This window comes from Alternaria novae-zelandiae, assembly GCF_023758075.1.
Source record: "Alternaria novae-zelandiae strain BMP 2774 chromosome Unknown scaffold_3, whole genome shotgun sequence".
Lineage (NCBI taxonomy): Eukaryota > Fungi > Ascomycota > Dothideomycetes > Pleosporales > Pleosporaceae > Alternaria > Alternaria novae-zelandiae.
The window spans coordinates 1,114,956-1,139,027 of NW_026056963.1; the positions used below are offsets into that span (position 1 = coordinate 1,114,956).

The 24,072-nt window shown below is 52.4% G+C and overlaps 8 protein-coding genes across 8 annotated transcripts; 6 read left to right on the top strand and 2 right to left on the bottom strand.

Moving 5' to 3' along the window:
* Positions 1 to 1,684: 1,684 nt before the first annotated feature.
* On the bottom strand, positions 1,685 to 3,019 carry J4E88_002344 (uncharacterized protein; the record flags this gene model as incomplete). Its single annotated transcript, XM_049396009.1, has 1 exon — positions 1,685 to 3,019. One exon carries the CDS (start codon positions 3,017 to 3,019, stop codon positions 1,685 to 1,687), a length of 1,335 nt encoding a protein of 444 aa, XP_049258413.1.
* A 3,249-nt stretch (positions 3,020 to 6,268) lies between these two features.
* J4E88_002345 (uncharacterized protein) lies at positions 6,269 to 7,452 on the top strand (the record flags this gene model as incomplete). The annotated part of the gene is made up of 4 exons (XM_049396010.1): positions 6,269 to 6,479; positions 6,530 to 6,755; positions 6,820 to 7,357; positions 7,411 to 7,452. 4 exons carry the CDS (start codon positions 6,269 to 6,271, stop codon positions 7,450 to 7,452), a joined length of 1,017 nt encoding a protein of 338 aa, XP_049258414.1.
* A 201-nt stretch (positions 7,453 to 7,653) lies between these two features.
* Positions 7,654 to 8,994, bottom strand: J4E88_002346 (uncharacterized protein; the record flags this gene model as incomplete). The annotated part of the gene is made up of 1 exon (XM_049396011.1): positions 7,654 to 8,994. One exon carries the CDS (start codon positions 8,992 to 8,994, stop codon positions 7,654 to 7,656), a length of 1,341 nt encoding a protein of 446 aa, XP_049258415.1.
* A 566-nt stretch (positions 8,995 to 9,560) lies between these two features.
* J4E88_002347 (uncharacterized protein) lies at positions 9,561 to 10,493 on the top strand (the record flags this gene model as incomplete). The annotated part of the gene is made up of 1 exon (XM_049396012.1): positions 9,561 to 10,493. The coding sequence occupies one exon, from the start codon at positions 9,561 to 9,563 to the stop codon at positions 10,491 to 10,493; it is 933 nt and encodes a 310-aa protein (XP_049258416.1).
* A 442-nt stretch (positions 10,494 to 10,935) lies between these two features.
* Positions 10,936 to 11,841, top strand: J4E88_002348 (uncharacterized protein; the record flags this gene model as incomplete). Its single annotated transcript, XM_049396013.1, has 1 exon — positions 10,936 to 11,841. One exon carries the CDS (start codon positions 10,936 to 10,938, stop codon positions 11,839 to 11,841), a length of 906 nt encoding a protein of 301 aa, XP_049258417.1.
* Positions 11,842 to 15,216: 3,375 nt separating this feature from the next.
* Positions 15,217 to 16,806, top strand: J4E88_002349 (uncharacterized protein; the record flags this gene model as incomplete). Its single annotated transcript, XM_049396014.1, has 1 exon — positions 15,217 to 16,806. One exon carries the CDS (start codon positions 15,217 to 15,219, stop codon positions 16,804 to 16,806), a length of 1,590 nt encoding a protein of 529 aa, XP_049258418.1.
* A 2,845-nt stretch (positions 16,807 to 19,651) lies between these two features.
* J4E88_002350 (uncharacterized protein) lies at positions 19,652 to 20,561 on the top strand (the record flags this gene model as incomplete). Its single annotated transcript, XM_049396015.1, has 3 exons — positions 19,652 to 19,772; positions 19,832 to 20,199; positions 20,250 to 20,561. The coding sequence occupies 3 exons, from the start codon at positions 19,652 to 19,654 to the stop codon at positions 20,559 to 20,561; spliced, it is 801 nt and encodes a 266-aa protein (XP_049258419.1).
* A 343-nt stretch (positions 20,562 to 20,904) lies between these two features.
* On the top strand, positions 20,905 to 24,039 carry J4E88_002351 (uncharacterized protein; the record flags this gene model as incomplete). Its single annotated transcript, XM_049396016.1, has 1 exon — positions 20,905 to 24,039. The coding sequence occupies one exon, from the start codon at positions 20,905 to 20,907 to the stop codon at positions 24,037 to 24,039; it is 3,135 nt and encodes a 1,044-aa protein (XP_049258420.1).
* Between the last annotated feature and the right edge of the window lie 33 nt (positions 24,040 to 24,072).

The window sequence follows — 24,072 nt, forward strand, 5'->3', positions numbered from 1 at the left end:
CCCTATCGTTGGCTTGCGCAACGGAGCCTGCTAAACGTGTCGCTGGGCTTGCCTGTGACTGCTATCCAGCGAGCACGGCTACGGTACCAGAAGGTTTTGCTTGCCTGGCGCCGCCCCGTATCTGCAGGCTGAAGCGGCTGCCTTATGGTGCACATGGGCGCCCTAGGCTGGCGAGTTTCCGCCGTCGCAATGGGGTTGAGGGGGTTGAGAGGGCTAAGGCCGAGCAGACCCTGACCAAAAGTGATCAGACCACCTGGTATCTGAGCAAAAGCAATTCTGCGCTGCGAGGGGGACTTGCGGGACCACGAGATAGCAGAGCTAATCTATCCTTCTTTGACACGGTACGTCGCTGGAGGACGAGCCGGCGAAGGACTTGATTGGCGCCAACCTTGGAGTCCTCCTTTAGTACGCTGACACGTTCTGGCCCCCATTCTTCGCCAACCCCAGTCCTGCAGGAGAGTATCAAACCAAGCGACATTCACTCCACATGCGCGCGCGAGCCCATGAGGTGATGAAGAGTCTTGGCTGTGAGGGTCCAGGGTGCCTGCACATGGACCGATGTCGTCCTCCTTGGTGGTCCGGCATACGATATCACAGTGTCTGCTCGCCGACCACTCTATAGACCTTTGCTCACAAGGGTACTATTTCGAGAGCGGTTGTCCTCTGAGCGTGGCTTTGGATCGGCAGGATCAGCGGGATCGAAGGATGCGCTGTGCGTGTCGCCGCCCTCCCAGGGCACAACATATCGACCAGTGCGTTATCGTTCTATGCGGAGTACGTGAAGACATATGTAATGTAGAGGGAACATAGAAGAGATCCATGGATGTAGTTGAAGTAGAGTTGATGTGGAGCGAAGGGTCCCAACACGTCGGGTCGCCTTCAGCCCTGGTGGAGGAAGGTACGAATGGGGCAATTGCGCCTAGTGCTCGAACGCCGTTTTCATCGAGACTACGGAGACTACTCTGCCGACATTGCTCGTATCGTATCGTAGTCGAGGTATGTTCTGCGCACGTTTTTGCTGTGGAAAACGAGGTACCTGCCGACCTCACTGGGTATGACGTATTCGATGGGCCCGCATGAAATCTTCGCTTCCCAAAACCCCTGGCACCCATGTAGTGTCAGCAACACGTCTTAGCAAGAGGTCTCACACTACGTTCGTAAAGAACAGTGCGCGCCGGTCTTTCATTCCATACACTATCAGATCTCATTGTATTGCGACAATGGTTGCGTCGCATCTGCAATACCGAGCCGGAGCGAGGAGGTGTGATCTTTTGCAGCAATCACTTAACAGCACGGTATAAGAATTATCCTTCTTCCAATTTCGACATTCTTCGAAGTATTGGATGTTCTGCGCAGCATGGAGATAAACCATAAGCGTTTTAGAAATAAAAAAACAGCTAATAAATTCCTATACAGATAATGTCTACGTATCCTAAGTATGGATATCAACGCTGAATGACGTTGTATTAAAGCCTGGGTATCGAAAACAACAAACGCCCATTAGAAACCAAAGAGATGTCGCCTGACTATAACGAAGGCCATGACTCGCCGAATCCATCGCACCAACCTCCATTTTGGCGTCAATCGACGAGTGGTCAGGCGCGGGGATATTACCTGCTTTGATCGCAGCCGGTATGGGTAAGTGACTGGTGTATTCAGGATCTGCTTGGGAAGTCGACCAAGTCTACTTTTTCCTTCTTTTTGTCAGATTCTTTACCGCTTGTTTTGCCGCCCGTTCTGCCACCTCGGGTGGCACTGGTCCTGCTATTCTTTCTGCGTCCTTCACATCCCTCCCAGACCATTCGTTGTTCCAGCAAGTGATCGCTGTTGCGAACTTGAGTAAGGTGTGGTAGTAAGTGAACAAAGGATAGGCCGGGATGATGAAGTACAATACAAAGTCCAGCGGATGCTCCCAGAACCATGGCCAGGTCTTGTTGAGTTTGGCGAACCACATGAAGAGGATCAGGCAACAAAATCGCGCATTGCCGCTCGGGGAGTCGAGATAAAGGCTCGAATACCAGAAGGTAAGGACTGCCGCACTATCCCAGAACAGAGCCCCGTTGTACATCCACGGGAAGTACACAGTCCATACCGAGATCGGCCACTTCCACCAGATGGTTCGATCAAAGAAGAGCGCTATTGGGTTTTGTCGAAAGGTTGTGCGACTCCAGCGTTTGCACTGGTCTATGAACTTGAACGTCTTCACGCTCCCCAACACCGTGGATATGGTTGCTTCAGGTGAGGATTGAATCTTGATGTTATAGCCATGGTTAATGACCCACCGCGTGATGAAATTGTCGTCATCCGCAAGCAGTGGTCCGACGCCTTTTTTCGTTAGACCAATGGATTCGAAGCGAGCGAGTATCGTATCCATGAGTGGAACACGCCATTTGATCAACCTCGTCAGCCACTTGAAAACGATCTCCCCAACATACTCCTCCTGGAACTCCTTTATAAAATCTGGGTCCTTTACTATCGACGTCAGGATGAGCATGGTTCGACCAGACACGGCAAAAACGCCACCATCAGCGGTGTTAGACGCCTCCGTCTCGTAGCTGTGGCGCATCAGATACAGCGCGCCGATGGTGTTCCACATGCCTGTCAAATACCACTCCTTGCAGTATTCCAGTTTGCCCATCTTCGCAATCCTACGACGTTCTTCGAGTTCTTCGATTTCTCGTTGGAGAGCATCTTCTTGCGTGTGATCCGTATGAGACGCGAAAGGGGTGGTTGGATTGTCGCCAAGGCGGATGTATCTGACCGACTTGTGCGTACCGACAAGACCAACGTTTGGGTCATTGAAAGCTGGAAGAGTTGCTTCCAAGAAGTTCTCGTGCCAGATAGCAGTATCGTCGACCATAATAATGACACCCGTCATTAAATGACCTTCCCCTTTCTGGTTCACCCTTTTGATGGCTTCATATGTCTGTGCGCGCTTGTTTGATATGTCGACATGTACGCATTCCCAGTTTGTTACCACCCGCATATGCTTTTCGAGAGCTGGAATTATTTTCGCCATCATTGAATTAACCCCATCTTCGGCGTTCTCGTTGTTAGCGGCGAATATCAGACGCCCTGGCTTGTTTCGCAGAATTGCCACAGCCATCTCTGCGAACACCGGGTTCTTTTTGTTGGGGCCGACAGTTGGTACGATAACTGTACAATCTTGTGGCTTGAATCTGGATATCTCAGTGCTCGAGTCAGCCACCTTGTACCGATGATAGAAGAATCTGGTGACGATAGTACGGTAGTATCGAAACACCATCAAGGCCCAGAACCAGAGTTGCGCCCTATCCTTGACCGAAAAGCTCGTGTAGATAGTGAGATTGAGGAGAGCTATGGGTAAGATGTGGAGAAGATTCCATGCTTGGTGGGGCTTGTTTCGAGGAAGGGTTTTCTTTCGTCGAGAATCCACCATCGTGAAGTTCACCACCCAAGTAGCCCATCCAGCTAGTGATAATGTGTTATAGACATGGAACCACGATGGTGTTGGACCAAGATTCGGTTTGGCTTCCAGCAACGATAGCAATGCTATCCAGAACAGGGACACAATACCGAGGATAGCGGCAAGCTTGTGCATGTTCTTCGTAAGATTCGTATCCGGGGACCGGGGCGGACCAAAATCGTCCATACTGCTTGTATTCTGGTTGTGATTTCGCCTGCTGCTGCTTTCTTGAGTTTTGCAGTTGTGCTAGAAGTAAACTACAGTGGAAGTTCGTTCATATAGTCTAAAAGAGTCATTGTACCACCAGAGGTAATGAGTGAAAGTCGCGGGCCATGATGGTTGATGAGTCCATCACAGCGCCCTCGGTGACTGTCGTGATGAATTCTGTCCGCAATTACAAGAGAGTGAACTTCCACAAGGCTGAGAACGGTGTGACTGGCATCCATAGTCATCTTTGTGAGTGTACATTGCACCAGGATTTGGCAGTGAGACAGCCACGACTCCGAGTGGAATCGGGAGTCTTAAAGCCTTGACCGGTCTCTTGCATCGGTGTACTCCTTCTATTATGAGAACTTTGACGGAAATCTCCTCTTCATAGAAGGGTGAGTAACTTGAGTCGCAGCAACGTTGAACGATACCCCGATGACATATTTGACTTCGTGTATATGTCAGCGAAAGCACTTATCGATTCAAATTTCTCCCTACAACCTTGGAGACCACGCGAGCGTTAAGCGGACAACATACTCATACAAAGCTTTGCGTCGCTGTAAGTGGTTGCTGACGATATACTCATGGAAGACGTGGCTGCCGCGTTCACCGCAGAACTCTTTAGATATACTAAGATCGGATCGTCCCTACGAGTCATCCAACACCCGGCATCGTCCGCCCAAATTACTACATCAGCACGTTAACCAGGCTTGAGCAAGAATACCTAGGTACTATAGCATATATGTAACGAATATAGTTAAGATTTGCGCATCTTCGAGAGTATCATCACTGCGTATGACTGCTGTAGTATCTTAACACAGGGACCCAAGAATCTCATTCCCGATCGCAAACACTGCTTTTGGTGTGTATATGCTTCACCAAGGTTGACTCTTTCTCTTTGCCTTCCATACCTCATGCGCACGTTGACATTGATATATTGGTATAACCCAGGCACCATGCAGTCCTTGCCATTCTTGGTAATGCATGATGCTAAAGCCACTCCCTACATCCACCATACACATAGCGCAGTGATTATGGTGACTGGCCACTTGCGCAAGGACGGGCGGTTACTTGTCTTAGCCATCAGTGACACCGATCGCTAGCTGCTTGAAGAGATATGACTGGAGCTCATGTATTCTTCGGTAGACACCCTATTGGATACAACCGGAAGCACGGATAGATGTCTAAAAGTCTTGGTGTTATATCATTTCTTTGTCCCATCGAGCCGTGCGTAAATACATGCCGTGTCCCAACACATTGCCGTGTATACTCGCCAATAGCAACGAGTTCAGTACATCTGACTCCTGAATGATAAGAGGAACGTTCACCTAGCAACATGGCTCCAGTTTTGACGATGAATCCACTCTCCGTGCAGATCCTGACGACGGCATCTATGCTTACGGGAAAGCCGCTCCCGCCCTCGCGGCTGCAACCGACCTCTGGACTCAGCAGCTTCTCCTGCTCACACAGCGCACCTAGCTTTCTCTTCAAAACTATTTGATCGCTCTTGACTCACGAGCAGGTAGTCAACAAATCCGTTGAGCGGTGAAGGACTGTCGCAGGACATCAGAGGACCAGGCGTTTCGCACTCTTAGTCGACCCAAGCAGTGCTACCTCGAACCACGCGAGCTCCCCGCATGCTGATGATAATCCGGGGTCGAGACTCAGACACCGATGAACCCGCCATAGAAAGCACTTGTGTGGCGTGGGAGCAAGCCAGTGTGACCTACAACATCAGATGCCTCGTCCATGGGGATAAACCTTGCGGGGTCTGTACCACGATACACCAAAAACTCATCTAAATCTCGTCCTTACCGTCTACAGGTCGACCTTTTCTTGTCCCGAGACTCTCTGGAATGTTTCTAGTTCTGGAATGCAGATGTGGTCGGGCAAAACAGGCAGTCGCGGGGTGACAGCGCTATTCCCGAAAGAACCTCGGGAAGGTATGTCGACGCGCCACGTGAACGTCTGGAGAAGGGAGACAGTGACCTTGGCCGCACCCGACTCCTTTTCACACGCAATTCTGTTTGTCACATTTCACATCTCTATGTTACTTTTCCCCCGTTTTGCTGTCGCTTCGCGATGCGGTCCGCGGGAACAAGGCCAGTTTGATGAACTGGCGATGGCTCTCCACCACTCACGAGCCCCAGAAGCCGTTTACCAGCAAAACTACTGAAACCGCCCAACGACCAGCGAGTCTAACCGCCACTACCTCTACCACGAGGCTACAAGTGTCTAGACTCCCATCATGCGGCACGTCCACGTTTTCTGGGGTCAATTTCGAACTGCTCAACTAGGCGAATTACCCGCGAACCGCTCGAACCTTGCACCTTCGTCCCTACAAGTGCTGCAACATCGCGAGGCTTTTGTCCCTAATCTGATCATCGCGCCCAATGGCATGTGTATACAGCGAGCCAGTAGGTCATGCAATCTCCAACGAGGATCCCCCTCTGCTAAGTGCAGCCGACCTAGATGCATCTTCGACGGTGAGCAAGGGGTATGGAAGCATGCGCATCTTGGTCGCGACGAAGATGCGCATGGCTATAAGTATATCAGAGAATCCCGGGTTTGATATCTATTCGTACGACAATACATCTTGATTACACATACGATACCATGTCTCTCAAATCTCTTCTCCTATCTCTTCCCATCCTGTGGCGTGGTGCCACTGCACTACCAGCCGGACCTGGCTTTTGGGCTAATGGTTCATCCTATGTCTATTCCTCAGACGACATTCATGCCTCGGCTGCATACAACTTGATCGACACGTACGATGCCAGTAACTGGGTGAACAAATTCGACGTCCAGGATATCGGCGATCCTACACGTATGTGCACTGGCAGAATGTTATGTCACTTGTGTCTAACAAACATCTAGATGGCTTCGTAGACTACGTTAACGGGCAACAAGCTCAACAGCTTGGTTTGCTCAAGACACAAAACGGTCAAGTTTACATGGGTGTAGACTCTACGACGCACCTTGACCCCAACGGTCCTGGTCGAAAGAGTGTACGCGTGCAGAGCAAGACAGCCTACAACCGCGCGCTTGTGATTGCAGACTTTGCACACGTGCCCGGTAGTGCATGTGGCTCGTGGCCCGCCTTGTAAGTTCCTCACCTGCCTGTAACATCGCCTTCATGCTGTGCAAGACTAACGGTGTACTTGCAGTTGGATGGTCGGTCCCAACTGGCCTAACCAAGGCGAGATCGACATCTACGAAGGTGTTCACAAGGCCCCCACCAACCAAGTCACCCTTCATACCTCACCTGGCTGCAACCCAGGCATCGGCTCAGGAGGTGAGACAGGAAGCCGCGGAGGCGGGGACTGTGGTGCCGGCGGCGGCTTCAACGGCTGTGGTATCTCCGCCACCAATCCCGTCACATACGGCTCACAATTCAACGCCAACGGCGGTGGTGTATACGCCACACTATGGACAGACGGTGGAATCAAGGTGTGGTACTTTGCTACCCGCGACATCCCAGCAAACATCCGGAGCGGAAACCCCGACCCTGGAACTTGGGGTACCCCGATCGCGAACTTCGGTGGAGGATGTGATTACAATGCCAAGTTTAGGGACTTGAACATCGTGTTCGACATCACCTTCTGTGGAGACTGGGCGGGTGGTGTTTGGGGCTCGAACTCTTGCTCCCAGCTTAACCCCAGTTGCAATGCTTATGTGGCGAACCAGCCCCAGGCCTTTGGTGATGTAAGTCTTCTTCATATGGTGCTTGTGGAAGAGAATATACTAACAGTGACTAGACATACTGGCTCATCAACTCCGTCAAGGTTTACAGTGTCTAGATGCTCACGAACCCGCCTTCTCCTTTCATCCTCCAGCTTCGCCTAGATGGCAACCCCATTCGTTCGATGTAAATACCTCTTCTTTTCACACTTCATGCTTTGGAGGATCACGCATCTTGGACAGTCGCTCCATACCACTTTCGTCTTTACCCAACTCTTCTACTTGTATATACCTACCTTCTATCAGATATCCCATAGTTTTTACTGCGCATCAATAGCTTGCTTCAACGCTTCAACTTCGCCTTTCTGCCACTCGGTGACCTTGCCCTGCCACTTTTCTCCCTTGCCGCCTCCTTTCGCCGTGCTGACAACCTCCTTCACCTTCGCCGCCATCTTCTCAACCAAGTCAGGTTTGCCAAACACGACGATGGATCCAGAGCTCTTGACCTCGCCTGAAGACAAGACTACGACAGCCTCTCGCTCTTTGACAATTTCCTTGACTTCGAAGAGCACAAGGTTGATGAAGTCAAGACCATCTGTTGCGCGATGCATAAAGGCCATGTCGTGGCTTTGTAGGTAGTTCTTTATGCGATCACCCTCGAATGTTGCTATCTCAGCTAGTAATTTCTTCTCTTTCTTCTGCCCTTCAGAGATTTGGTCGCTCATTCTCTGTACTTTTGCCGCAACATCCGTAGGCGCCGATCCAGATGACAAAGACACAGCGATGGAGCGAAGACCGTTGATAGACTCCGTAGCCATCTTGATCGCGCGATCTCCAGCCGTGAAGAAGAGTCTGCAGTTGGTACCTCGTACCGACTGCATGTGGTGCAGCATTATGACATTGATGTGCGACGAGTTCTGCAAATGTGTCCCACAGCAAGCGTTGTAGTCCATATTCCCAATCTTAATAAACCGAACAACACCTTTCTCTTTATCGTAGTCTTCAGGTAGGCTATCGCTCCCCTTGCCTTCTGGTGTTTCTACAGTGATCGGCATGCTGTCCCTAATCTTGGCATTGCAATTCTTCTGGATAGTTTGGAGCTCTTCTTCCGATGGTTTCCGTGGTAGTTCTAGGTAGTTCATTTCTCCGGGCTGACCCATGCTCCAACCTAGCGTAGGCAGGTCCATGGAGTCCATGACGGCTGAGAGGAGATGTTGGCCAGTGTGCTGTTGCATGAGGTCCCAGCGGCGAGCAAAATCGACGGTTTGACGGACTGGTGTTCCTGGAGCGAGGGGTGTGGGAGAGAAGTGTATGCAGCGGAGACCGTGACGTTGTATACTTCTTATTGGAACCTCTTCCTTGTTTTCGTCCTTCAGTGTTGTGAGGACGCCGTAGTCGGTATGCTGGCCACCGCCTTCCGGGAATAGCACTGAGTCCGCAAGCTCGATAAGCCATGTCTTGCCGGATGCTGCATCTCCGTTCTCAAGACCTTTGGTGGGATCCGTGGACTTCTTCGTCTTCGACTTCCCGTTCTGTTGTGACTTGGGTGGCACGTATTCTTCGCATGATACTACCTCCGTCTCGAGCGTCTGGAGATAAGAATTCTTTTGACATTGCAAAGCGCCAACAATGGCAGGAGTTGGGGCTGCAGTGACACCCATCGTGATAAAGCTGTAAGATCGATATGTGGGTTGAGGACGTTGGATAGACGATGGAGTATGACTCGACGTCAAGAGCACTCTGGAGCGAAAGATGGAGAAGCCGAGGGAAATAGTGCGTTTAGTCAGAGCATTGACTACAGACATAGAATGTCACTACTTGAAGGGCTCCCACTATGAATGGTTTCGTCAACATAGAAGTTAGATGGCTGAATTTCTCTTCTGACTGCATCGTCGTCAATCAACATTAAGAAAATGCGGATGGAGATGGAGTGGCTATATTGAGACTAGACTGTAATGGGACTAGTGTCTTGCTGTCCGATCAACGCGCTCCAGGGCTTCCCAGGTACCCGCCACGATACCCCTCTGCACTGTACATCATCGCGTCGCGCGACGAACACGGCCTTCGAAACATCGTCCCTACTTCTTGGCGTATTCATGGCGACAGTGAACGCGATGGGAACGATGGCGGGGCCTGCACACCCACCGCTTCACGGTTTAGAAGCGATGATGACGTACTTGAAGCCAAAAGTCGCGAAGCTTTCGATAGGCTTTCTTGATCACTACTAATGAACAGACTGCTGACCTCCCTCTTTAAAATGTCACGACCGAAGAAGCCCACGCATGCAGCCGTAACGCGATTCGTCGAGACGTTCCTACCGTCGAAGGAAAACGATGTCCAGCGACTCTACCACACACCGCGAAACCCTCGATACGACCCTGAGACCGCCGTGGTTGAGCAGATTGTATTGAGTGTTGCCCCTACACCAGGGGTATACTCATTGATCGGCTACCCACTAGACGAGAGCACCATTGGCGCAACGACGCTCCTCCCAAGAATATACCCCCGGCCGCCGCGCACTCTATGCTTTCTGCACCGACCTTTCCAACTTGACAGGCGCAGCGTGCGCAAAGGAACACTTGTACTTTCCAGCCATACATCTTTCGACGAAGTCCTCACTGTTGGATGGAACACGGTGCTGGCGGAGCGCCTGGGCATGGCGACGGCGGACTGCCTCTGCGTGCAAGGCTACAAAGGAGATCCAGAAAGAAAGATTGGAATCATCGGTCAGGTCTCTAAATCTCTGGATGCAGTTCTGAGCCAAGTACAGGATGAGTTTGGAGCATCGGAGCTCGCGCACGAAGGATCCTCGGACGAGATACGCATCATTGCGATCATGAACGCCTTCAACGAGGACGAGGTGCATCGCGTGTTGGCAATGGTTCAGGAGCGCGGGTGGATAACGGAGGGTGAAGACGGTGGACACTTGCTTTACCTGACCGGTCAACCCAGAGTCAGCGGCATGGAAGCAGCCAAAGCACTGGGCATGTCAGTAGTCTGCGTAGGACATCGGCAAGGGGAAGATTGGGGCATTCGCTTTCTGGGCCAAGAGCTGAGGAAAGCGTTCCCTGGTGCGCGTGTAGAAGAAGTGTATGAGGAGGAGATACCCGTTGTAAGAGAGAAGAAAGTGCCTGTAACACAAGATACCGCGCCGCAATGAGTCACCTGGCAGATAGTTTGAACGAACCGTCAGCTGGTTTCGACTGCCTCTTACCTTACATTCCGGCTTTTACCACAAGTGCTGCCCTCATGCCGTTTCCGTGCAAACGGGGGAGTCGCGGTGAGGCGCACCTTCCCATCTTTAAAGACAGCGGTAGCCTCGCGTGCTCCAACTCCCACGTCTTGAGCCACTTCTACCACCATTCTCCCCACGCTGTCACTTTGTTCCCAATCGTTTGAATTAACCCTCATTGATTCCCTTGGGTTTTGGCACTGCAAAAAAGCTTCTCAGGATGCCCTTTCCTTACTTTGACAACATCAGCACGGACTTCACCGGTGTATGGACAAGCCCACGAAAGCGAAAGGCCCCACCGTCCGAGCAAGAGGTTTTGGAATTGCCTCCATCGAAGCGCAAGACGAGCGCGGCATCTTGTCCTCACTCCATGACCATTGTCCGAGCTACCAGGCAACTGTCCGCACAGAAGGCGCAGTGTTCAATCTGTCTCGAAGACTACCTCAGCACCCCCGACGGCCGCGAAAAGGTGATACCAGTCAAGATTGGGTGTTCTCATATCTTCTGCCGAGAATGTATTGAGACGCACCTCTCCTCGAGTACGAAGTGCCCACTACCTTGGTGCGATGCGTATCTGCCCTTACGACCAGATGCGTGCGAGTTATGCGCAGCATGGGCGAGAGAGAATGCGGCTGCTGGATCACTTGTAGTGACAGTACGTGCTAGAGAGATGCTCGGTAGTATCAAGGATGCCCTTCGACAGCTCGCTCAAGACGACGACGTCTATACACTACCAAAGCAAGCAGAGAAACGACTCCTCGCTCATGTTCGCACCACCCTGAAGCGATACGAATGGCAGTTTCATACGGGTATCGACCTTGCTGAGCTGCTGGATCCTTTTTTGCTCGCCATCAACATCGCAGATGCGCGCAAGCACTATGGCTCAGAGCTCAGCGCACCCAAACTCGAGCGTACCCACTTCCCACCTCGCGAGCACGGTTCCGACGACTATCCTCCTGGCGAAGAACCCTGGATTGCGGCCTTCTTCAGGCAATGGGCGTTGGACTACGAGAAGGAGAATGGAGAAATGAAGGAGGGCTGGGGCGTCTGGTCTATGAAGGCAGATGATGAGGCGAGTTGGGAATGGCCATACAAGCGGATACAAGCACACAAGACTGGCAGTGATGGCCATATGGAATACCTTGTCAAATGGGTAGGGCAGCGTCACTTGGCGTCTTGGGTCAAGAGGGAGCAGCTCGTTGCCGAGGCTCGCGACATCTACGACAAGGCACATGGGGTATCTCATCGCTTAGAGGTGATTGAGGGGCGTGATTAAGGTTCTCCTTCCAGCCCTGGTTGTGGGATGACATCCACATGACGGATAGCGAGTGGTGTGTTTGATGAACATTCTGCACTTTTGTTGTTTTCAATGTCTTGACTACCATATCGATCAAAATTGGGCACGACCGAAACTGTGTGGCACGATATGCTTACAAAAGAGCCATACTATACGAACCACTATTGCATACCCTATGTATCTCTGCATGCTTGTGTACTCTTCATACACATGTTTTCGATGCTGTGTAGGCGGCAGCCAACACCAACTCTAATATGCTCTAGTGTCGTGTTACCCTGCGATGACGTGGTTTTGACTAGTAACAAGGTTTACTTTTCCATCTAGACTCCTTGCTCAATGTACTCGAGTCATTGCGCGGCTACTCGCATGTCGTTCCTTCCAGCCGTGAGTCGCTGTCGTCTAGGAAGGATCGTAATAACGCCGCACTGAGAAGTTATACAATCTGTCATATTTTCGAGTTCTCTACCGCAGAATCGACCTAGAATCCCAGGGTCTAGTGTACGAACGTAGCGGATTGCCCGTCTTCTTGAACATTTACGAATCCTCCAGTTTGCAAGACTTCTGCTGAATACACGGCGTCGTAAATACGACGTATATCGAACTAGCATTATAATTGTGTCGACTCAAGAGCGCGCTGAGGGTCTCTAGCCTCCGATTGGAAAACAATGACGACGGTGCTAGAGGCCGAGAAGCAACGTTTCGGCACCGTCTACTACTACTGCGTCTATTCCAGCCCGTTCTTTTCGGCACAGTCCGATGCACTACCGGAACGTCTTCGACTACTACATGTACGCTTTCCAAATAATTCCTTGGGTTCAGCCTCACCGATCATCCGATATGAAGACACCTAGACGGGCCTGCTAAGCTAACAGCGCCTCTAATATTGAGCATACGACTCTTGATTTGTCGACCGGCATTCCCTGCGCTAATTTGTTTTGGCGACCGTGCTTGAACGTTGATGAGAGACCTCTGCAAGCCTCGTCAAGGAAAAGGTTACGGCGCCCTTGCAGTCCGAGAATTGCGTGTCGCACATTGACCTTTGCTATTTGCCGTTGCTGCCTGTGGTCCCCAGAGGTGCCCAACGGCTTTTCGTCTCGAGTTTCAGCCCATCTTCTCATCTCGGATCCCGCCCCGCACCCGGCCGTCGCCTGGTTTCTCCTCCAGGGCTGCTACCCGTTTCACCCACAGGAACGCCTCCAGCTTTCGAGTGCTGCAGCTGCACCGACGGCGCTCGACGTTAGAGACGCCCAACATTGTTCCCTTGCTAGCGACCTGCAGGCACCTGAGACTGACGATTTACGCCAAGCCTCTAGGCTGCATCCGGGATAGAGCGCTCCACAGAACCTCGCTCAGGCTTGCTGTCATCTCTGTATCGCGCGGGCCCTGAAGTTCAGCAAGACGACGCGTTGTCTTCCTTCTCTGCATACGTCTACCCTTCCCCTGGGTCTCATCTTCCCCGCTCCTAAGTGTGGCCTCCTAAGTGTGGCGCTCACCCTCAAGTAAGACCTGTCTTCCTTTTATAAGCTTGCACCCCTCACTCTCTTTCGTCTCGACAACTTTCAGCCACTGCTGCGTGCAGCCAATGTCAACATGTATCCGAATCCTCTGCCTGCAAAAGCTGGATTTTTTCCTTGTCCTACTATAAGGCGCATTCGTACCACCGTAGCAAGTCGCACTACCTGCAGCAACATCCTCATCCCTCATGTGTAAACATGGCTTTCCCATCTGGGTCAGCGAGATTTGCTGGTAGCCCGGTCCTGCTGGTAACATGGAAATATCTCAAAAATCTGGCGATTCCTTCTCTTTCAGTATTACTTTCTCGGATCTCGCAGACCGAACGCTAACATGGCATTACCTTTAGGCCTTTCTTACCCATCCATCGGTTCTAGTACCGTGCCATTGGGTGACACCTCTTCGTTTTGGAAAAAGTCTAGAAGATTACACATCAAGCAAATCTTATCGAAGAAGAGAAGACCTGTCGACTCCACGGGCTTTGCTTCCAGCGCCTATCGCAGGATCCAATCGGAAAACACACCCGAATCCGGTGGTCCTCCGGCCTTGTCGCACGTGCCCATTGTCTATGATCAGATTGTAACACCCGAAAGTCCTTGTACGAATATTGATTATAGCCCTTCGCGATCGAGTGGCAGTCCTAGCCTCGCTGGCTCTCCATTGCCAAGCGACAAACCCCCCAGCGAATCCAGCGTTTCGCCTCGTCATGTGGAGATTGTGATACCAGATTGGGCTATACTTCTACAAAGAGTCTCACCGTCTTCTATCGATCCCATTTTCGATCTTGGTGGATTTCAGCGCGCACCTACTTCTCTTCACATCCCGACCAGGATGGCTAGCCGGACCAACACCCTGAACTCTCAGACATCGGCACCCTATTTATCGAGTCGAAACAACAGCCAGACCAGCTTGCATCATGAAGACGGCCAAGATGGAACATCGTCGACCCGGACGCCTGGTATCTCTCAGTCACCAGCCATGCTTGCAGGCCTTGCGACACCAACGAGTTCAACCGCGGGGTTGTCGGGCTTAGTCTGCAATGTACATCGCACAACAGGCAGGGAACCGCACCCGCTCGTAGGCGCCACCACCACAATATTAGGCGACAAGCTGTATGTTTTCGGCGGCCGTCGACTTTCCAGAACAAGACCGCAGCTTACATCGGACCTGTACGAGCTTGACCTTGTCAAGCGCCACTGGACAAAAGTCGACGCCAAAGGTGACATCCCGCCTCCTCGGTATTTCCACAGTGTTTGTCCGCTTGGCGACACGAAGCTGGTTTGTTATGGAGGCATGTCACCTGTAAGCTCGTCTTCTAATCAAGCAACTTCCGTGATACAAGGTGCTCCCGCCGATGCACAACCCGAGGTGGTGGTCATGTCAGATGTTCACATCTATGATGCGCCGACAAAAACTTGGATGCACGTTTCTACGAGCGAATCTCCACAGGGTCGCTATGCTCACTGCGCGACCATACTTCCTAGCTCGGCCGTTTTCAGTTCGACCGGAGCTGCGGTGACAGCCATACGACACAATCCACCTTCATCGAATCCAAACCAAGGTTCCCTGGGAGTGCAGTTGGATGGCGAGGGCGGTGCGGAAATGCTTGTTGTGGGTGGTCAGGACAGCGCCAATCACTACATTGAACAAATCAGCGTATTCAACCTCCGGAGTCTGAAGTGGACGGAAACGAGCACATTAGGCAGAAGTTGTGGCGCATACCGAAGCGTAGTCGCGCCCCTCACTAGCATTGACCCGAACGATATTGGTGGAGGAACACGACAGGGCAGTGAAGCAAGAACACCGGAGGAACGGAGTCCGAACAAGACTGGCGAGTCATCGATGCTCATTTACTCAAACTACAATTTCCTGGACGTCAAGCTCGAACTACAAGTGCGGCACCCCGATGGTACGCTTTCCGAGAAGCCAATGCACGGCAACTTCTCGCCGCCAGGTCTCCGCTTCCCGAACGGTGGTGTTATCAACAACCACTTTGTAGTGAGCGGCACATTTCTGACATCGTCGAAACAAGAATATGCGCTTTGGGCTCTTGATTTGCGAACGCTGAGCTGGGGACGAATCGAAGCCGGCGGCAACATTTTCAGCCAGGGAAGCTGGAACAGAGGTGTGCTCTGGAACCGTCGGAATTGTTTCGTCATTCTTGGCAACCGCAAGAGGAGCTTGGTCGAAGACTATAATCATCGGCGCATCAATTTCTCGAACATGTGCGTTGTTGAGCTAGAAGCATTCGGGCTCTATGACAACCCACGCAAGGTGACGCCTGCGTCAGGGTTCAACTCTGTCAGCGCACCGCCACAGCATGATAGACTTGATATGCTTGCTGGTGGCCGCACACTGCTACCCGCAGCGACCGAGCTAGGTCAAATGGCGTTGGGTATGAAGGAACTTGCTGATATGGATTTCCTCGCTTTACATGGCGAGCGCATACCCGTTAATTCCCACATCATTGCTCGACGCTGGGGTCCATATTTCAACCAATTACTCCGCGAGAGTGCTCAAAGCGCGGAGAAAGAAAACGCTGAGGCGGCGACTTTACGGCCCACTGCCACAATGCACCCCTCGAGGAACTCAAGCATTACTATTACACCTTCTATCCGAACAAACTACTCAACAGCCACAACGCTTACCGCCAACACTATAACACCATCAGAGGCCACAGCTGTATCAGCGAACTCCTACTCCTCATTAAGCCCACCAGAACCTTCATCACACTCACCATCACAACGGCCTCGAACATTATTCCTACCTCACACTCATCTCACACTTCAAGCGCTTATACATTTCTTATACACATCATCACTACCACCACATAACTCCGCCTTATGCTCACCGCAGATTCTCTGCTCTCTCCTTCAATTAGCGCGACCTTACCATATCGATGGTCTGTTGGAAGCGATTATCGAACGACTTCACGTCCTATTGGACAACAGAAATACCGCGGCCATCTTCAATGCTGCGGCCATGGCGGCTGGCGGTGGCTCCGGTATTGCTTTCAAGGGCGTCAACGGTGTATCAGGCACGAACGGGACCACGAATGGCTTCTCCAACTCAGTTTCGAGCAACAACAGCACAGTTGCGGACGTCGAACGAAGTCTGGATGCCGGTCTGCGTGCACTCCGCGTCAACACCGACGTAGACCGGAATCACGACGATGAGGTCAGTTCAGCGGCGTCTGAATCTACGTCGGCCTCGGCCTCCGATAGCGGTTTTGGGGATGGAAGTGGCATTGAAGACAGAGAAACCTGGAATGGTGAAATGAGCGCAGTGGTTGGGCTCCAAAAGCGAGGTCTGCGGGGCCTGATGGAGGGTCGCAGGATCAGGGAAATGGGGAGAGGAAGAGATAGAAGCAGGGACGATGGTGGTTCTATAGGCAATGGCGATGGGGTAGGCCTTGGCCTACAAGGCGCTTGATCAATATGATGAGAGAAGAGGGGGAGGCAAGAATGGTCATCTACATCGCGAGAGGGGGTTGGTAGAGACTGGAGTTAGTTGCTTCTTCGATGGGAAATTTTCATGATGATATGGGTGATTTAGGATCGTGATGAAGATGAATCAATATGATAAGTACTATGGTATCTATACTTCCGTTCCGACGTCATTTCAGTTCCCCATTACGTCGTTCTTAAAGACTTCTCCTCGGCTCGATGGCGCGCTGGCTTTTCATACATCATATGCGTAGCCGTAGCCATCTGGAAGGACTGATAAAGAATGGGTCCCAGTCTTTCTGCCCTGATGGTTTTTAAGCTGTCGTCCTGGTACTGGTATACCTGGAAAGGTCCTAGTTGGGAAGAAAGATCTTCGTGTCCCAACAGCCGATATCGTTGGGTTCGAAGACTCCTTGTGAACTTCGATATTTTCGAGGAGCAGAGTGTGTACTGTACTCTGCTCAATTTGAGTAGTAGCAACGCGATGCGCTGGGCAAGCCACGACATTAGAAGAGTGCCTCTCAGTCGTTTTCCAAACATAAACGGACGTTCCTTTCATGTTTCTCCAACTCTCTCAATGGCCCACCCTAGCAGCCTCAGGTACCCTCGGCATATAAGGCGGTGGTGCTTCAGATGAACATCTTCCATCCCAGCTCTCCGCTTTCCCGCCAATCACCCTTCCGGACGGTAACCGCACTGTCGCTACGCCATCTTCACTCCTCAACACCCTTAGCCCGCTTCCCGGTCCGCCGTTCATGCGCAAAGCACGTTCTTGGTCGTGTCTTCGACTCCGGCTACGCACGTAGACTAGGCTGAGGACGACGCCGACGAAAGCGCCAACGAAGATGATGATGATGAGAAGGACGGTGCGGTGGGTGTTGCAGGAGGAGTCGTAGGTGGTTTCGCAGTATTCTGAGCGTTTTTGGTGGGAGGATGGTTTGGAGACTGATGACTGGATGAAACGGGGCGCCATTATTTGTGTTGGTGCCGATAGTATGTAGATGTGTGTAGTGTAAGGGGTGCACCAGATGCAGACCGTATACACACAGTAGGTATAATCGAATCTCTCGTGCGTAAAAGTCCTTGGTATGAACAAAACACCCCAAAGCGCGAACCCACACCCTACATATCCCTTTTCCCACTCCCCCTCTCCCGGTCAATCACCTCCCTCCACATACACAACTAACAACAAACCACCATCTCGGCCTGAAGGCGCAGCAAGCAGCCTCACACGACTTGTCAATCTGCCAGGTTCCCGCTTACATTTGGTACCGCGCCTCAATAAATCTGAGAAGAGACATTTTTGCGCCGTGCCTTGCCTCAGGCGTCTAATCGCGGTTTCAGCATGGGCGTTTCTTCGTTGGTTGCTGGCTTTGCGGAGAGGGTGGTTGCATGCACTGCCCCGCGGCGTTGGGCCTTGGAGGCAGCCTCACCGGGCAGTTTCTAGCCGCGTGCGAGCGAGGCGCTGTGGATAGGCATGCGCGCAGCGTAGGCTTTCAGTGACATTGTTATCGAGATGGGCGGGCACAATGGGGTATTTTGGTGGACAAAAGGCGTTGTTGGAACAATGCACTGGGCGCACTGCGGGAGGCAGCTGCGACCGGCTTGCCTGAAGCCCGCGACACCATCCTTTCGAGCGCACAGCGGCTGGCGTTTTGGCGACCTTCAAGCAGCGAACGCATGTCTTTGATATTTCCGCCCGCGGCGTTGCTCTACTCCAGAGTTGCTTATCAACTTCCGTTCTCAACTTTGGACGTCTCAACTGCACTGTGAAGGTTGTTGGGCGGCGCTTCGCGACACAGAACTGTGCCATACGGGGGGCTTAGCTGTGCCTTCTTCGCGCAACATGTGCCTCGATGTTAGGCATCGTGTAATCGTGTGATTGCGCAATTGTGCCTAGGCGGCCAACAAGGCGGTTGCTGAGCGATCAGGCCCAGGGCGGTTCATCACAGAAGGCAGGGCAGGGAGGGCGCAGTTGGCGAGGCTGTCGCAGGTTAAGTCAACACGTTGCTTTCGGCATGCAGATGACCAGAACGGTAAGTGAACGCAAACAATGTGGAATGAGAGCACGTAGCGTTGCTTCTCTTGCTTTCACCCTCCATCTGTTTCTTGCACGACCGCGTGTTGGACATGCATGGCCTTCAGGCTCTCTCAGACCATTAGAGAAAGCCATCACAGCCTTCTCAGAGTCTATATGCAGATAATTCATGATTGCGTCTGCAGCCAAATTCATAAGGTAATGAGCTCATATAGTAACATACAATGTCATCTCGATAGCTACCTCAGCGAACTAGTGTTGTCCGAAACCGCGTTGACTGACTTGGACTGTGCACTCATACGCGTGTGTCAAACTTCACGCGCACCATGGACCTTTATGTCCCGAACCCGAACTGGACACTCTCGCCTCGAGGCCGAGCACCCAACTGGCTCAGGGTCCACGCCACGCTGGTCGACATGGGTGACGTTCCAAAAAGTTCACTTGGAATCCCCCGCGGGGACCTTTCGGTATCCCCGATTAGGCAATCCACAGAAGATGCCGGGAGGCTTCCCCGCAAACAGAGCATCGCGGTCTTCCACAATCGTCCATGCATGCCGTGGAGGAAGACAGTCCGAGGCCAGACCTATACCAAGAGAGTCCGGTGATCAGACTTCCGCCTGGAGCCGGTTTAAAAGTCCACAATGGCCCCGGCTTGCGTGGAGTTGACGAACCGATCTCGCATTTCTTGTTTTGTATAAATACCCTTCCGCGAGCGACGTTGTTTACGCATACTTTGATCTTCAGTTCTGTTTCGTCTCTTTTCGTATATCGCTGATATTCAATGATCCAAACCATGCCTGCTACCCAAGGACTTCCAGAGTTTAGCCTAGCGGGAAAGGTGGTGCTGGTGTCGGGTGCTGCTCGAGGACTCGGTTTGACACAAGCCGAAGCGTTGCTGCAAGCTGGCGCACGAGGTATGCATCTCCACATGTCAAGAGCGACCGGAGGATATCAAACTGACACGCGCCTGCAGTGTACGCACTTGACAGACTCGAAGAACCCTCAGCAGACTTTGCGCCAATCGCCGAGAAAGCAAAGAAAGAATACGGAACCTCGCTCGAATACCGCCAAATAGATGTTCGAGATGTGAAGAAGCTCCACGAGATTGTTGAGGAAATCGCCAACAAGGAAGGCAGACTGGATGGGTTGATCGCTGCTGCCGGTATTCAGCAAGAAACCACTGCGCTGGAGTACACAGCTGAAGACGCGAACCGCATGTTCGAGGTCAACATCACCGGTGTAATGATGACTGCGCAAGCAGCCGCGAAGCAGATGATCAAGTTTGGAACTGGAGGAAGTATCGTGCTCATCGCCAGCATGTCCGGTACTGTCGCAAACAGGGTATGGCGGTCCCAAGTCCTTACCGTTTCTCACACTAACAACGTCAACAGGGTCTCATCTGCTCAGCATACAACGCGTCCAAAGCTGGTGTAATACAACTCGCTCGCAACCTCGCATCGGAATGGGGCGAGCACAACATCCGCGTCAACACAATCTCGCCAGGATACATTGTGACGGCAATGGTAGAGGAGCTCTTCAAGAAGTACCCAGAGCGAAGAGACACATGGCCAACGCAGAACATGCTGGGTCGTCTGTCGAAGCCGGAGGAATACCGTGGTGCAGCAGTCTTCCTGTTGAGTGATGCTAGTTCATTCATGACTGGCGCAGACCTTAGGATGGATGGTGGCCATGCTGCGTGGTAGAGTAGATAGTTAATCGCTAATACGAAGTACAATGTCCAAAGCCCTGTTGCTTTGGGAATATGTGAAGGTGTTCTGTCCAATACGGAGCTTCGGAAGTCGGTGGGATGATGCTGAGTAAGCCGCGTGGCCGCGATTGTCGCAATGTGGGCAGGAGGGCCAGGGACGTTCGCTGTCGCCAGAGCGCGGTTGGTCGTTCTTTCTGCGCCATGAAGACTTCAAACGGGTGACAACAGCACGACTGGTAGGGGAACACCTGCCATGTGCTACTCAACGCCTATTCCATCATATTTACACCGCGGCGTAACCAGCTACCGCCTGTCCAAGACCAAGCATCGTTACGAGCATGACGGCGTCTACGCCCTCCACCCTATCCCGCTCTAGGAACGCTATATTGTTCCTCGCCGGCGTATCCGCTGCATACGCGACATATCTCATCGTCACCAACGTCCAGAGCCCCGGCGCAGGCGATGGCCTCCAGCGCAGCAATGCGGTCCGTAGACGGCGCCCACGCGACCAGCCATCGGCACCCTCACTCCCTCTGAACGAACGAGACATACCATTTCTAGGCCTATACGACCTACTCGGCTACCAAGTTCCGCTTGACCCTCGCAATCTGGGCACGCCAGGCGAGTTACGCGACACGATCCTGCGCGCGCAGCCACACGCCGACAATGAGACGGTAGAGCGTCTCACCGAGAGCTTCTACAGCGAGTTCCTCGACCGGTTACTAGTCGTACTCTACCCAGACCGCGCTCTGTCCCCGTCGCAGGCAGATGATATCCGAATCTGGCTGCAACATCGCAACCCCGATAACGCAGGAGTGGATCGTGCTGCAGTAGCCCGCGCTGCGGCAAGGCATGCGCAGATATTCCCTCCCGGTGACAACATTGCTCTCGATGACGCCGAGAGCGTCGCAGCTACCGACCTGTCGTTGGGAAGCGACGAGGACGCGGATGACGCTATCGATCCCGAAGGCCAAACCCTCCAGCGCACGTTATACCACATTGCGGAAGATCGCGCAAGACTCGAGGGCGTCATACATCGTGGCATAACATGCAATGGATGCGACGAGAAGCCCATCCGCGGAACCAGGTGGCACTGCGCCAACTGCCCGGACTTCGACCTGTGCTCCAACTGCGAAGCAACCAACTCGCATTACAAGAACCACATCTTCTACAAGGTCCGCGTACCTGCCCCATATCTGAGCCTCCAGAAACAGGAACCGCTCTACCCCGGCAAGCCTCACATGATGAGCCCCTCGATCGACCCAGCCCTCAAGAGACGCCTCGTAGCCGAGACCAAGATGGAAGCAGAAGAGATTGAGGCACTGTGGGACCAATTCACTTGTCTCGCAGGCTCCGAGTGGGCGGGTGATACAACTGGAGTAGGATGGGCCATCGATCGACGCGACTTCAACCACGCTTTCATCCCTCGCTATAACGGCTTCGTCGCCGCACCGAACCTCGTCTACGATCGCATCTTCGCATACTATGACACGGACAAGAATGGCCTCATCGGGTTTGATGAGTGGGTCAAGGGTCTGGACGGCATGCACGATTCTGATGTGAATGTCAAGGCCAGAATAGTCTTCAACGGATACGACATCGATGAAGATGGCTACATATCGCGCAAGGACGTACTACGCATATTTAGGGCATACTACGCCATCGAGAAGGAGGCTACACGAAACTACATCTCAGAGCTGCAGGACGAAGTGACTGTGCGAACAGCTTTGGACACAATACGCTCTAGTCAGCCACTTGGCTCTGCTTTTACGCCCCGCAATATGGCTGCCTCGAACACGAACAACCGCCGACTACAGCAGAAGCGTGAAGAAGACGCAATTACGACTCCACCGCTGCTTGAGCACAATAGCGATGTAGCAGGCCGGGCTGAGATGATCGGGACCGCAGGTGTTCATCACGTCGCACCCACCTATACACGGCAAACGCCAGGGGAACAACAGGCGGACATCGTCACTCGGAGATGGGCCCGCAGGCAATACTACATCGACGAAGAAGAAGGTTTAACGCGGCCCGAAGGGTTTGAGGAATCAGACCCTGATGAGCCAGAGACTGCCGATGGGGTGAACGGAATGACTGAAGCCGCAGACACAAATGGAGACTTGGCCCGCAACAGGAGCTCGCGGTCATCTTCAAGGGTCCGCTTCCAGGACGACGTGGAGATGGACACACGCTCCAACGCCTCATCATCCAGGCCCGTCGGAGAGCGATGGGGTGGCTATGAGATACCCGAGCCCGAACAAGATCTTGGCAAAGAGGTACTGTATCAGGTTACGCAGCAGGCTTTTAACGAATTGCTTAACCCGCTTTTCCTTGAGAAAGAAGACATGGCCATGGACGCACACGAGATGCGCAGCGAGCGTCGCGCGAAGGCAGCCGCTATCGACGAGCTGACTGTGCACCACTTCACAGAGAGTAAGGCTGCTGTCGAAGCCATAGTTCACGTCGGTGCCTTTCGATACTCCAAGTGCATGATCGACAAATTCTGTCGGGCCCTTAACCATGTACGTCCTATTAAAAGCTTATTCCGCAACGGTACCGACGATACGCCATGCACTCAAGAAGAAGCATGCCGAGTAGTCGAAGAACTCTACGACAGTGTGGAAGCGAAAGTGCTCCAATCCGTGAAGGTTTCCAGGCCCACAAATGTTGACAACATGACGACGTGGAACACTTTGTTGATCAGGTCACGGCTTCGATCAGAGGTTGTCGATGCTACCATGGAGTGTATAGACAACAAAGGCTGGCTGATACCACCACTCGTGAATGAGAGTCTGCCTAGTATTCACAGGGATCCTACCATGCCTCAATTCCGGCCGAACTCGTCCAATCTTCCACCTGCAGCGACTTTGCAGACTACCTCGGACAGCTCTTCAAATAGTAGTGTCACTTCCGACACTGATACATCCTCGATAACCTCGGGCGAAGATATTATGAATCGTTGTTTCTTCATCGCGGCAGGCCACGATGGCCTGGAACGTTATCCGGGGCAAAGATCCGTTGGCGAAATTGAGCCCCTGATACTTGATGGTATGGACTCTTCTGTTGGGGCTCCTCCGCCTGACTCTTCGGTGCAACAGCAAGATAAAGAGGACGATCCTTACACGATCAACTGGCGATGGTACACCGACAATCCAGAGTTGTACTATCTCTTCGCTCAAGACTCTGAGGGCGTGGACACATTTCTTTGCGCTCATAACCCGATCAATCATTCCGCGAGTCCACATGATCCGGAGGCGAATCAACTTAAGCCGTTGCAGCGCTCCATTCGACAGCTCGCTATGAACCCGAAGTCCAACTTACATCTCATAATGCTAGCGAGTCTTGAGGCTGTTGAGCAAGAGATTGACGAGCGAAAAGGAAGCGGGCTGGTTAACTTCGAGGAGTTTTTGGAACTTATGAGGCAGGGCAGATTGAAATTCCTTGAGGCTTGGATGGAATGGGTAAGCATGTGAACTCGTGAGCAAGAAAATGGGCGTCCTGCTATG